This window comes from Abrus precatorius, unplaced genomic scaffold (genome assembly GCF_003935025.1).
Source record: "Abrus precatorius isolate BTA unplaced genomic scaffold, Abrus_2018 Scaffold6, whole genome shotgun sequence".
Taxonomy (NCBI): Eukaryota; Viridiplantae; Streptophyta; class Magnoliopsida; order Fabales; family Fabaceae; genus Abrus; species Abrus precatorius.
In genome coordinates, this window is record NW_020874406.1 from 12895588 (window position 1) to 12910783 (window position 15196).

General features: G+C 33.8%; 1 protein-coding gene across 1 annotated transcript; it reads left to right on the top strand.

Annotated features, from left to right (window-relative positions):
* Positions 1 to 2452: 2452 nt before the first annotated feature.
* Positions 2453 to 14976, top strand: LOC113869498 (DNA-directed RNA polymerase IV subunit 1). The gene is made up of 15 exons (XM_027505834.1): positions 2453 to 2567; positions 2852 to 2972; positions 3074 to 3192; positions 5176 to 5229; positions 5326 to 5532; positions 6184 to 6339; positions 6457 to 6556; positions 6665 to 8915; positions 10204 to 10376; positions 10869 to 11128; positions 11220 to 11393; positions 11501 to 11638; positions 12269 to 12516; positions 13244 to 13355; positions 14235 to 14976. Exons 1-15 carry the CDS (start codon positions 2481 to 2483, stop codon positions 14403 to 14405), a joined length of 4371 nt encoding a protein of 1456 aa, XP_027361635.1. The 5' UTR covers positions 2453 to 2480; the 3' UTR covers positions 14406 to 14976.
* The last annotated feature ends 220 nt before the right edge of the window (positions 14977 to 15196 follow it).

A 15196-nucleotide genomic window follows, 5' to 3' on the forward strand; every position in this document is an offset into this window, starting at 1 on the left:
ATCTCACTTATTTTCTTAATTATGTACTATATCTTAAACATCGAATAAAAAAGGACAAGAGTATTTTTTTTATCAATTTTTTAATGTATTTCAATGATACATGTTAAAAAATTAGTTTAGGAGTTCATGTAAAAATTTGTATTTTATTTAAAAATATATACGTATAATCTGATAATTAAAGGAAATTTTTTTTTACAATGATTAAAATATACATAAGTATTTATAGAAAATTTGAAAGTTTATAAAAAGTAAGAATTCTTTTTATAAATGTAAAAGTTTATATAAGGTAATAAAAAAATTAAAAACAATTTTCATCTTAGTAACATATTTTTTTAACATATTCTTAATTGATTGTTAAAATTTATTAAAAAACAATTAACTTAAAGTAAAAAAAAGCGAATTACATAAGTTTTATATATTTTTAATAAATTTAAATTAATAATTTAAAATGTGTTAAAAACATACTACTAGCATTCACTTAAAAAAAAAAAATACAATGAGTGAAGTTTTATTTTTTAATAAATTTTTTTAACAAATATTCTTAAAATATTGCTTAATATTTTTATTAAGAATAAAAGCATTTATTGTTTCAAAATTATGAACATTTAATACATTTATTTATAATAATCTAAAACATTTAATAATAAGATGTATTTAGTATTTCCTGTGATTTGGAAAAATACATTCTTATTATTAAAATAATAATTATGCATGAAACACAGGGTGGGTGTTGTGGAGGGTAAAATCGTAAAAAGAGGAAAGGACAGGGTTATATATAACCTAGAGACACGAACCAAAAAGCACACGGACTAACCTTTTCTCTCGGCCTCGGTGTTCACAAGTGCCCCTTCTGAACTTGGCGTTTGTCTCGTGCTCACTCAGAAAGTGACCGGCGCCGTTCATTCCTCTTCACGACCAACTCTCACTCCAATTCGCTTTTCCGTTTCCGTTTCCTCTTCCTCGCTCCGCAGTCGCAGTGCACCTCATCAGTGACTGCGTTCTGCGTTTTTCGATCATTCATTCCTTTCACTCAAGTGAGTAATAACTGATAACTCCTCGCTCTTTCATTCTTTCGCTCTCTTTTTTCCACGATAAATCGTTTTTCTCTTTCTTTGAACTCATTCAATCGCTCTATTTATCTGCACGCTACGCGCTCCGCCGAGTGACAAAATGTGCATGATTTTTCTATTCTGCATGTTGCGTGATCGTGCTTTCGGAAGGTTCTAGAATGGATTTTCCGGCAATGTGACTTCACTTCGTACTCATTAATGATGAATTTCTTTGGTTCAGTTGCTAATCAATTTCCTGTACTTAATAATCTCTATCAGTTCTAGCCAGGCGCGTGTATACGCGTTTTTGGTTGATAACTTAATTAAACCATTACGGTCCCTTCCTTCGATTGGCGTATCTGGTTTAATCGTTTGGTTGAATGGCATGCTCTGCGGTTCTCATGATATTAATTGATGTGCTTATGGTTGTTTAATTCATTCAGGTTTTGTTAAAATCCTTTGAGTGCGAGACTAGATTTTTCGGGCACGAACCGGGGAGCGCAGCTTATCACTGTGCCCAACTCTTTTTGGTATTAGTTTATATACTCCCGCTACTTTCTTTTGGCGGTATTTTTCCTTCGAGCAATTATTGCCCACAAAGTTACTGTTTAAAATTCAGTCAATTTGGAATGGTAATGTCTTTAACTGCTCGTAGACATCGTAGGACACTCCAGGGAATTCCGCTCATTAGGGAATTCGGCGCGCACTTAACCAGTGATTCTTAATATGAATATTTGTTTTGGCAAACTTTTCTATCAATAATTTTGGTTCACCTGTGATATGAATATTTGATATTTGATTTCTTGCTATTTATCCACTGTAGGCATTGGGTGCACAAGAAACACACACGCGCACATTTTTTTCATTTCCCTTTAAATTTGCCACTGAAAAAGTTTAGACACATTTTGGTTAAGCATCGCACTAAGCTTATGTGACCAAAATACAAGCTAGTCTTTGCAAAACGGGAAGTTTTACTCTAACTTGTTTAATTTTCTACAAACCCAAACAAATTTCTAGTTCACCCTTTCCAATTTTGGGTCAACTTTTAAAGTTTTTTTCCTTGCTTGATGTAATTAATGCAATTTTGTTGAAAACAGAGAGTAAGAATGTTATTAAAAATGTATTTATCTTCCACTTTAGATATGTAATTAATTAATTATTTTTCATAAATTATACAATATATCTTCCTGTACCTGTTTCATAGATTTTAATTTTTTATTTTACCTTTAGTGGTACTCATACCAATGTTCATGCAATCTAGACTAAGCTAGCAAACATACAAGTTCAGGTTTATACAGTATGGGCATGCATAGTTTTACTCACTAATTCAGTCCCTTGTTCTATGAGGTCATTTTGTTTATACGCTATTAATACTACGCAAATGAACAGGCTGCTTGAAATTTTCTGCTGAGTGCAAGGTTACCAAGTTCCATGGATGATGACCTCTCTCATGAGCACAAAGTGCCATCTTGTGTCATAAAAGCAATACAGTTTGATGTTTTAACCAAGGAAGATATAGTTAAGTATATTCTTAATCTTATATCTGTATCAGCTTTTTTAAATTGTGTATCAGTTCACTGTTAGTTTAGAAGTGGAATTAGATCAATGGGCATGCACACACTATGTAACACGTAAACAGAGTGGAGGGTGGGTCGAAAGCACATCCTTGTTTGGTTGCATCAATTTTGTTTACCTTTTGAAAAATAAATTTATTCTGCAGATAGATTATCTCATAAATTTCTTCTGGTTATCTTGTAATTTATGAATCACATATTAAATGTTAATTACTTTTGCATCTACAGGAGAAGAATGCTGCATTGGAGATAAATGCGGTTGGGCAGGTCACTTGTTCAAGTTTGGGACTTCCAAATACATCTGATGAGTGCACCACATGTGGTTCTAAAGACAGAAAATTTTGTGAAGGTGTGGATGGACGTATTACATGGAAAATGTCATCAGAGATTGTGATATGATCTTTGTAAATTTACTAGAAAAGATGCTGAAATATTAATATTCAATTTCAGGTCATTTTGGGGTCATCAAATTTCCTTTTGCTATACTCCATCCATATTTTATGTCAGAGATTGCACAAATCTTGAACAGGATTTGCCCTGGTTGTAAATCTATTCGGCAGAAATCCAAGGTACAGTATCTTTTCCTTCTACCAAATACTAATATGCTTAATCTGATTTTTGTTGTTATAATACAGAATTGGTTTTAGTCCATTGCTAGTGTGAAGAGTTTCATATATCTACAATCCCCATGGTGCAACCTCTTTAAAAGCGTTACTTTGATTGAACTCTAAGTTACTAAATGGCATGCAAATGATCTTTTCTATTGTTATCATGAACAAGTTTTATTGGCAATGGATCAAGTATTAATTTACTACTGTGTGTTAGACACTTTATATCATTTTTCATAGTTCCTTAATTACAAGAGTTTTAATCTGATTTGTTGTCTGCTTTAAATCTCGACAATTTTGGTGACCAAAATGGTGTCCCATCTTATTAGGTTGTAGTAACAAAAGATTTTCATTGCAAGTTAATGTTTAATTTTTTTCTTTAATTAGGTGGCTGCATGTGACTCATTGATAGTGTAAAACTCTTTTCATTGACTGTGAATTAGAAACAAATATGAAGTATGAACTAGAATAGGAGAAAAAATTTACGCGAATGTGATTGTTTATAATTTTTACTGTATTTCTGTATAAATCTAGTTTCTATTTGGTCTGGAATAGTGAGAGTTCACTTCATTAAATGGGCATACATAAGTTCTCTCACACACTGATATTTTTTCTCTTTGGTGGTGGAGTTGCATGAAGCATCTAAATTATTATATTTTCGTATGTAATATACTTCTGACTTTGAAACATGGTGGTTAAATAATATTTTATGATACTCAAGCATCAGTGCTCTAGTTTAAAGTTCAAAATACTTCTTGGTAAAGAGCTTCAGCTTTGACATTTATAGTCAGAACTATGTGTGAATCAACATGGGGACCTAACATCTGCTATTCTACTTAATTCTCTGCTTCTCATTTTCTGAGAAAGGGCAAAAAAGAATTGCTTTATACCTAGTATAATTTAAATGAACTAAAGTTAAGCAATCGGTTTTACTCATTTATTAAAAAATACCAAATTTAATGTTATTGTTTCATTTGTTTCTTCTCTGTCTTACACAACAAATATTTTTCCTTCACTCTCTGACTTGTCTTGCTTTTTATACTATATGTAGGTTTATGTGCATGATTTTTTTTAAGGGTATACTGAGGAATTAAAAATCCCATCATTATTAATTACTTACTCTTTAGCAACTCTTGAAGAACATTAATTAATTGAATAGTAATTGTTCATAAAATTGAAGTATTTTATCTTTTCCTTACATTGTTTTTTGATGACAGATAATGAGGGGAACAAGTGGAAGGGTGAAAATTTCCATTGTTTTGGAGTTTAAAAATAAATGAGAAGCGAAATGAATTCAAGGGGATCTGTTCCCCCTCAATTCTTCTCCATGAATGAATTTGTTTCCAAAAAGTGGAAAGATTGGGGGAAACTAAAAATTGTAATGGAGTTAAAAGTTAAAATAGTTTTATGCCGATCCTTTATAAGTTAACTCCCAAACAATGGTAACGGAGTTGTGTTTTGTTACCTTGTTAGTCTCTCAAAGGAAAAGTAGTGCTGTTTCATTTATATCCTTCCCTTCTTTGCTCATATATACTTGTTGTGCTACAGTGGTTCCATATAATTAAAAAATCCACTGTAGAAGTCAATCCAATAACCAGTTGTTTGGCATGTGTAAAATAGATAACCAGACATGAAAAAAGGAATTTGAAGTTTAGAACTTCCTTCCTGGTATGAGATGCTTAGTGATATGGCAACTTTTTAGGTTGTTAAAATCCTTCAAAAATATTTCCCAATTTTTAAGTTACATTGGATTCTTATATACAATCTGACGTCTTCTGAGTATTTACCTGTGATCTTTGCTTCCAGCTATTCCAACAAAAATCATTCTATAATTTTTCTTTCTTTTTGCTTGTTTCTTTGTTGTAGTAATAGTGGTTTGGCCCGTATGGATTTGTATTATTACCTGTTATCTATTTTCTATTAAGTTAAATTGTCTTCTTACAGAGTGCTCAATTAATCTCTGGAATCAAGCAGCACAATGGTTGCAAATATTGTTGTGTAAGTTTGTGTGACTTCATTTATTCACTCCAGAGTAATTCTTTTCCCCTTTTATTCTTCTGTTTGCCTTTATAAGACTGCTTGTGCATCAAATAGGGATATGGTCGATATCCAGCAATGAAATTCAGAGTTTCCTCTAATGATCTCTTCAGAAGAACTGCAATTATTGTTGATATAAATGACAAGGCCTCAAAGAAGAAACCTTTGGCACGAAGATTGCCTGCTGATTATTGGGATTTTATTCCTAATGATGGTCAACAAGAAGAAACTTGTGTAAATAGAAGGGTTTTATCACCTGTTCAGGTAGCACTGCCCACTTTTACATACTTTTGCAGTCTTGTATCATTTCCATTGGATAGTATGAATTTGCTCTATATTAAAATTAAAATTTAGTCTCCTAGAAGGTTATCAGTAGGCTTAATTGTATAATTATATCATGTTAGATATGAGGAAAGAAGGGGGTGTTTTAATTTCATCTTAAGTGCCTTAACTGCTTATTAGTCTCTGATGACCTTACTCCATCATAGCTTAAATTTTTTTATTATAAATGTATACAAATTGTTTAGCATGTGAAATATGAAAATTCCAGAAAATTCATACAAATCTGTTAGGAAAGATATAATTAAATGTCTGATCTTGAATGGGGTTCAATTGCAAACAAATACATGCTCTGTCAAATGTTGGAATTCAAACTTCTCAAATTCTAGTAACTTGGTTTGTATTAATAACTTTATTGTGACCTTTCATTTCATGAAATACTTTTTTAATTTTTTTTTGGAATGAATAAAAAACTAGGCCTGCTGATATAAGTATTCCATTTCTTACTTACTATTAGAAAACACTTCTCTCTTTCAATTTGCCTGAATTTGTTATAACTTATGAGTCACCTCAATTATGGGGTCATGCTTTATTGTGGTGCTAGGTTGATGAAAATTATATATATTTTTTTTTCAGGTTCATTATTTGTTGAGTGGTGTTGATACAAACTTCATCAAACAATATGTTCCAAGAATGGATTTTCTCAGTCTTAATTGCTTCCCGGTGACACCAAATTGTCATCGTGTGACAGAAATTGTTCATGCATTGTCTAATGGGAACCGATTGAGTTTTGTGAGTATATTTCTTTTTTGCCCTTTCTTGTAGCATTTCATTTTTATAAATTGTCACATATAGTTAAGTAAATTCCACTTTTTTAACACGGTGCTTTATCTGGTTAAATATTTTTAGGATGACAGGACTAGAGCTTGTAAGAAATTGGTTGATTTCAGGGGTACAGCTAATGAGTTAAGTTCTCGTGTTTTGGATTGCCTGAGGATCTCTAAGGCATGTTACTCATCCATTTTTTACTTTTTAATTTTTTTGCCACTTTGTTGAATTCCTTGCTTTTTCTTATGATTTAATTTTGAAATGCAGTTAAATCCTGATAAAACACCAGTTAGTATTTTTGCCGATATTCAGCAAAGAAAGGTTGCAGAAAATGCTTGCAATTCTTCTGGTTTAAGATGGATAAAAGATGTGGTTCTAGGAAAGCGCAATGATAGTTCATTCCGTACAGTGGTTGTTGGTGATCCAGACCTTGAACTTAGTGAAATTGGTATACCTTGTCAAGTTGCAGAAAGTTTGCAGGTTTCTGAGTATGTGAATAGGCATAATAAGGAAAGGTTGTTGTATTGTTGTGAGCTACGCTTGTTAGAGAAGGGACAAATAGATGTCTGCAGAAAGGGTAGCCCAGTTGTTCTGTATAGAAAGGAAGATGTACAGATAGGAGACATATTTTATAGGCCTCTAAGTGATGGGGATAAAGTGCTGATAAATAGGCCCCCTTCCATACATCAACATTCTATGATTGCTCTCACAGTTAGGGTCCTTCCAATATCTTCTGTAGTGTCTATTAATCCACTCTGTTGTTCCCCATTACGTGGTGATTTTGATGGTGATTGCCTTCACGGGTATATTCCACAATCAGTCTGTGCAAGAGTTGAGCTTAATGAGCTGGTTGCTTTAGATGAGCAATTGATTAATGGGCAAACTGGTATAAATCTACTTTCACTCTCTCAAGACAGCTTAACTGCTGCATATTTATTGATGGAAGATGGGGCCCTTTTGAATGTGTATGAAATGCAACAACTTCAAATGTTGTGCAATAAAAAATTAACACCACCTGCAATTGTAAAAACCCCTTTAAGTAATAGCTCATTTTGGAGCGGCAAGCAATTGTTCAGTATGCTCTTGCCTTCTGATTTTGACTATTCTTTTCCTTCAGATGGTGTTTTTGTTAGTGGAGGAGAGCTTGTATCTTCTTCTGAGGCTTCGGGTTGGTTACGTGATTTTGACAGCAATGTGTTCCAGAGTCTTGTGGAACTTTTTCAAGGAAAGACTCTGGACATTTTGTATGCTGCACAGAAAGCTCTTTGTGAGTGGTTGTCTATGACAGGTTTTAGTGTTTCACTCTCAGACTTGTACCTTTCTTCTGATTCCTATGCACGAAAAAACATGATGAACGAAATCTCATATGGCTTACAAGAAGCAGAACAGGCATGCAATTTCAAACAGTTATTGGTGGATTATTATTATGATTTTCTGTCAGGGAGTCTTGAGGAGAGTGAAAATGTTATCCCTGTTGATGTGGACCGTCTGAATTATGAAAGGCAAATATCTGCTGCTCTCAGTCAAGTGTCAGTTGATGCTTTTAGGCAAGTTTTTCGCAGTATTCAAAGTTTAGCTGACAAATATGCATGCAAAGACAATACTTTCCTTGCTATGATTAAGGCTGGAAGCAAGGGTAATTTGCTGAAATTAGTGCAACATTCCATGTGCCTTGGCCTGCAAAATTCTCTGGTTCGCTTGTCATACCGAATTCCCCGTCAACTTTCATGTGCTGCTTGGAATAGTCAAAAGGAGCTTGATTCAATCCAGATGTTTTCTGGTACCCTTGAATCTGTTCAGTCTTACATTCCATATGCGATGATTGAAAGCTCGTTTCTGACTGGGTTGAATCCTCTTGAATGTTTTGTTCATTCAGTGACAAATCGTGATAGCTCTTTCAGTGACCATGCAGACCTTCCTGGAACATTGACACGGAGACTTATGTTCTTCATGCGTGATTTGTATGATGCATATGATGGAACAGTGAGAAATTTGTACGGTGATCAAATTATTCAGTTTTCTTATGATATTGAGGACTCTTCTAGTGATAGCAGTTTCCAAGAGTATACTATGGGTGGTGAATCAGTTGGAGCACTTTCTGCTTGTGCAATTTCGGAAGCTGCATACAGCGCTTTGAGTCAACCAGTTAGTCTACTTGAAACATCACCTTTGCTGAATTTAAAAAAGGTTCTGGAGTGTGGTTCAAAGAGAAGAGGTGGTGAACAGACTGTGTCTTTATTTTTGTCTGAGAAACTTGGTAAACAGAGACATGGGTTTGAGTATGCAGCCCTAGAAGTAAAGAATTATTTGGAAGGATTGATGTTCTCAAATATTGTTTCTACTGTGATGATAATATACGTCCCACAGTCTTGTAGCCAGGAAAAGTACAGCCCTTGGGTTTGCCATTTTCATTTAGACAAGGAAATTGTAATGAGAAGAAAATTGAAAGTGCATTCTATCACTGACTCTCTTTACCAACGATATGACTCCCACAGAAAAGGATCAAAAGTCAGTTTTCCCAATTTGAAAATATCAAGCAAGTAAGTTTGTTCTGTTATGCTGCTACAAAAAAATATTTGTTGTTACTTGAGGAAAAATTCACAGTTCATGGTTGCTATAAAAAAAATTGATGCTTTACATCATCCTGATTCCTAATACCATTTCATATATAGAGTTCTATTTTTTATTTACTGTGCCTGAAGAGCATAAAATATTTAATTATTAATGAGATAGGCAATAAAGTATAAAGTAATAAACTTAAACTCGGCATGCTGTTCCTTTATATTTATTATGTCATCATTCCAGAATGTTTTTGTTGCTCCAATTATTGCAAGTGGATATGCTTTGTTTGGTTGTACTTGTTTCCTTAATGTTGCTTATTGCATTAGTTGTTCCTTCCTATTTTTTATGCAAGCCCTCATACTTTCAATAATTTTGGTAAAGCCCCAAAATAGAACTGGAATTCCCTGGCTTTGAAGCAATTCGAATTTATTACAGAACTACAGTAACCTTTTCAAATCATAGGAAAATAAGAGAACAGAAATTGAAAATTAGAAATTAAGTTACACTAGTAGGAGATTATCTAAATATATGATCAAGTATAATGCAAGTATGTACTCAATATTTCAATTATGAGAAAATTACAGCAGAATCTGGAAATCCTTTGGTCCAATAGTTGACAGTGTATTTTGTGCTGAGTACTGTTCTGTACACTGGTAAGTATGCATACTGTAGACCTTTTTTTTCTAATTTCTGGCTAGGTAGTTATAACTTTCAATTTTGATCAAGAAAAAAAAGCCAAGGGTGATTGAATAGATTATTGTCATCAGAAACGGCCAATTATATATAGCCTCAGAAGAGTGGCCAGAGCTGTTATTTTTATTGTAGCTGATTATGATGGAAATGCTATTCTTTTTGCATTTAAGTTGCTTCTGCCACAGTTTGCAAATGGTTGTTAGACCACTCCTCAAGAGTAATAATATGTTACGGTTGTATAAAACAAATAAATAATTGTTTAATCACACACACAGCTACAAGGTTCTGCACCTACTGAAATGGAAGGATGCCAGATGGCTGTGTGATTGACAGGTTCAAATCTTTTACAGAAAATTATTTTTGCCGTTTCTTTTCGAGCTAAGGAGGAGCCCTGATCCTCCTAGGGGTCCTAGCCCCTTGTAATTATCTTCTCTGTCTTAATGAGTTTCATCTTTTGTTAAAAATAAACAAAAAAATAAACGGCATGTATTATCTTTCTATATTTTTCTGCACTAATTGTCATTCTTGCTTAGCTTTACCTATTCCCTAATAAATTAGACAATGAAATAGCAGGAAGTTTTCTGCTGATTCCATGGGCAAGGAGGATGAAGATACTTCTGTAGATAGAGAAAAGGGGGGTGATGATTGCATCACAGTCTCAATCGTTGAAAACTCTAAGAATCCTATACAACTGGACTCTGTTCGGGACTTGATGGTACCTTTCCTTCTAGGAACATCTATAAAAGGTTGGTAATTTTTTAACATGAGTAGCCATTTGTTGTTTCAAATGGTGATTTGTATGTCAACCTTTTAGAAATTACCTTGATGAGCAGATATTTGGCTGGAGCATTTCTTGAGCTGTTAAGTTCAAATTATGTTTTTGCTGCTTATGTGACAATTGATGTTTTCTTTACAGTCATATCAACTTTTACGATTACATTATTGTTACAAAACTATACGCTTGATTTGGCTATTATAAAAATTATGGAGTTAAAAGTGTTTTTTTATCTTTTTCTTTTTGGGTAATGGGGTTAAAAGCAGAGTTGTAAGAACTAAATAGGTATTCAACCTGATATGATGGCCAGGTCATAAAACTCGTCAGGATTTTTTAAATACAAATTCAGTTTTATCACATGCTTTACTACATCTGGCTCAACATGCATGAATATGTATTGCTTTTTATTGTAAAATATTCTCATATTATTGTTGTCATCTTGAATTCCTGAAATTTACTTTAGGATTTCTGGAGATCAAGAAGGTTGATATTCAATGGAATAATCTGTCAAAAGGAACACATTCTTATAATGGTTCTTCTGGTGAACTGTACTTGAGGGTAACTATGTCTAGTGATGGTAGCAGGGGAAGATTCTGGGGTGTACTCATAAGTCATTGTCTCAAGATAATGCACCTAATTGACTGGACACGAAGTCGGCCAGATAACATAAATCATTTCTCATCAGCATATGGAATTGATGCAGGGTGGCAATGTTTTCTCAATGTGTGTATGATTTAACCTATGTTTTTGGTTCCAACTGAAATATATGATAACCATGTGTATTTAATTTACTTGCGTATGGTTTTACATGTAGAATTTGGCATCTGCAACATCCGACACTGGCAAGTCAATCCTTCCTAAGCATCTGCGTCTTGTGGCCAATACTCTGTCAGCTAGCGGAGAGTTTGTGGGATTAAATGCAAAAGGCATGGCACGGCAGAGAAAACATGCATCTGTTTCATCACCCTTTGTGCAAGCATGCTTTTCTGTCAGTTGTCACATTTATGATTACAGCCAAATGCTTTATGATTTATTATGTAATGTAATTTTGATGACCCATATAATTCATGTCAAGGTTATGGAATCTTATTGCAGAATCCAGGTAGTTCCTTCATAAAAGCTGCCAAGACTGGAGTCATGGATAACCTCCAGGGCTGCCTAGATGCTCTGGCTTGGGGAAACTGCATGTCCATGGGGACAAGTGGACAGTTTGATATCATATACTCAGAGAAGGTGAAGTTATTGTTTTCTTATCTATTAAATTTCCTGCTTCTCTTCAAATTTTAATGGATCATGATTATGATTCCATTTTTAAAAAACCTGAAAGTGTGCAAGGCAATTGTGTGAACGTTTTAATGTACAAGTATATTTCACTGCCCAAAAAGAGTCACTATTTTTTTGAAATAGAAAATGATATGGCTGACATATAAAAGTTATGAACATTTTCACTTCAGTATCATAAACTTTTGACCAATTTCTCACAAGCATGCAGCATCCTCCCTTGTAATTTTTATCGGCTTTCTTATTGACTTTTTTCCTTTTCAAGAGGGTAGACCTTTATAATGCATTCTAAGAACTTAAAACTGATTTATATGTCATGAGTTTGTTAAAATGTATGCCTTTTGTTTCTCCAATTGTCATTATCAATTAATACATGGAAGTTTGCAGTTCCTAGTAAATTTACAATGCTTATCATTTCTCTGACGGCAAAGTGCATCAGAGAGGTTTTTCAACTAGGTTTTTTGTTTAGGAAGGAAAGGCTCAGAAAAACATCAGGGTTATGGAGCAAAATTATCTTGTATGTTGCAAGTTGTACGTATAATACTGTTATTTATAATGGTCAAATATTTGCTTTTATATCAGGGACATGAGGTAACTAAGTCTGCAGATGTATATAACCTGCTAGCAGCCAGTATTGACAAGCTTAACGATAAGATCATCACTCCTCATTCTCACAATTATTCATCTGACAAATTTGGTTCTGAGTTTAGGCCTAAAAATGGTGGTTATTCCTTGAAAGAGAGTAAACAGTGGAAAAACATTTTAAGAAATTTTGTGACAGTAAATGATATTCAGAAACTGACTTCTGCATCGAGGTGCATATTGAACAAGTAAGACAATCCTCTTCTAGTCTTTTCTATGCTCTAATATGGCTTGTGTATTTAATGCTATTTAGTGCTGTATATACTATGCATGACATCGACATTACCATATATAACATGCATTAATATTAATTAGTACGACTGGAAGGTTCTATGCATTGTTATGTCAGCCATGGTAGTTTCTTGAAGTTAGGTGCTTCCATGAAAGTAATTTCTGCTGAATAATCATTATGTTTTCTGTCTTTCTTTAATCAGAGTAGTTTTTTTTGTTGAATATAATGGGTTCATTCTGTTTTTTATTATTTTTATCTTTGGGGAGACCACCATGGCATCCCCGTTTATTTATTGTCTTACTCAAGGTTGTCCCAATTAGATTCTTCGCAATTCCCATTTTCAATTCACAAATAAATTTAGGGAAAGGGTAGGCAACAATTTTTACAATTGAAATTTTCAAATAAATTTTAGACTGTACTTTTTGAATAAAGGTTAAATTACTTTTTTAGGTCTTTGTTTTATTGAATTTTCATTTAAGTTCTTTTATTTTAATTTTTTTTTATATATTTGGGTTCCTATTAAAAATATTTAGATAGTTTCCTGTTATGTGTAAATTGCTGCTTGCTAACTTTGAGATACATGTCTATTGGACACAGTTGTGTTTGGTTGTCTAGGTCCCCTTGCTGTGATTGAGGATCTGTATTTTGTGGAATAAGTGTCATTTTGGCTGTTGTCTATGCAGGTATTCAATTGATGAGCTACTAAGTGAGAGGGATAAGCTAACAATGCTAAAGGTTTTGCGTTTTCATCCCTGTAAAAATGAGAAATTTGGTACTGGAGCACGGGACATAAAGGTATATGTTCTTGTGTGAACAAAGTTTGGATGCATGGTCAAAATTTATTTTTCTTCATGCTAATGTGCATACTGGTATGTATGTGTGCTTGGGTGAAGAAGGTTTTGACTTTTGATTTTCATTCAAAATTTGTTTTTGTTTCTTCTTGCTGATGTGAATAAGGGTAATGTATAAAGTGCACTTCAGATTTTGGAGTTGGGAAATTTTTCTATTCTCCCAAAGGCTAAATACAAACTTGCCTTTTTCTCTTTACCACTAAAATTTGTGGCAATAAGCAATGACGCCACGGTCAAACTTACGTAGCACTGGTCCGTGTGCTGTTGAAACCTATGTGGGTATATGATAAATATAGCAAAAGACTTTTCAAATTCTTTTATGCTATAACTTATAAATGACAGTTTTTCTTCCAAACCTTATAAACATAAATAATTATCCAATATTTCTTCCTTTTCCCATCATTTTAAGACTTCAGTTACTTGTATTTGTTTGTTTTCGCACTACAAATACCCCTAAAGAAAACAAAATGAAAATGATGCTGCCATTTTTTGTGAAAGTAGAGTGAAGAACATTGTTTGAGTGTTCGTGAGACCTTAAATTGTTTGGTTAGACTGGAAACTTCACACATCTTGTTTATTTAAACAGAAAGGCTGGACCTAATTATTTTACTTTTCTATAAGGAAAACTTCATTCCGTAGTAGCATTTATGGGGGGAAATACCTATTAATGGTAATGATATGCCAGTTTTAAGAAGAAAGACACGGTTGGATCAATTTTGCTTCTTTTGCCGATTTCAAATCTTTTACCAGTTAAAATGTATCGTGTAATCAAGTTCTCTTCGTGCTTATGGTTGCCCGTGCATTTTTTCTTTTCTATTTGCAGGTTGGATGGCATCCTAAACATAAGGATAGCCGCTGCTTCCATATAGTACGAACTGACGGGACTGTTGAAGATTTTTCATACCGCAAATGCATTCTTGGTGCTCTTGAGATTGTTGATCCAGAAAAGTCAAAGATCCAGAAGAAAAAATGGTTGGGACATGGTGACATATGAGCTATGTCCAAGCATAATAAGTGACTGACTGACTGACTTTTGATCTAGTGACAGTCGCAGACACTATAAAATATGAGGTGATTTTTTTTCCCTGAAGAAATCATGGTAAAATACAGTTCGAAGGGTAATAGTAGTGCCACAACTCTACAGTCACAAAAAGCAACGTTGTTTTTCTACCCTTGATTTAAGAGAATGTCCCAAATCAATGGTAGAGTGGCACAGTTCTCTTTTGTGAGTTTAGAGTTATGTCATTGGCATTACTCCAGCTAAAAGGTGGAAATGTTTTACAGCCTTATTTTGTTGTATTATATTATCACAAAGCTAGACTGGGTAGTAGCTTACTCAAATGTAGGTCGATGAATTTAGCTCGTCTGATAGAAGCAGTGCAGCGAATCAAGATGAAAGTGATAATTTTTGTGCAGCAGCACATTTTGAAACAAAAGACCAGGCATAGAGGAGTATAGAAGATGAAAGCAGTTGTAGTGCATTTTTTTTCTTCCAAATGTTTAGTTCTCTTTTTTATGATAAAGATGGAGCGGGTTCTTACCCTTAGCTTCTTTTTGCTTCTTCCACTAATACTTTATTTGCCTCCGATTACGTCAGGCAAAGAAAGATCTAGTGGAGGCAGCAACGAGAAGCTTTAAAGATTTACCCCAGATCACTTGTATTGATGAATATGTGGCAGTTAAATATATTATTTATTTTGGCCGCCTCGTTCATATGCGATGTGTGTCTTCTCTTTTCTCATACAAATTGAATGCCGATGGTTTCTCTCTACCATGTATTTCACT

Coding starts and splice junctions, on each gene's coding strand:
- LOC113869498 (XM_027505834.1), top strand. CDS start 2,481: ATGGATGATGACCTCTCTCATGAGCACAAAGTGCCATCTTGTGTCATA. Junction 5,533..6,183: donor GGGTTTTATCACCTGTTCAG/GTAGCACTGCCC, acceptor TTTTTTTTTCAG/GTTCATTATTTGTTGAGTGG. Junction 13,356..14,234: donor CTGGAGCACGGGACATAAAG/GTATATGTTCTT, acceptor TTCTATTTGCAG/GTTGGATGGCATCCTAAACA.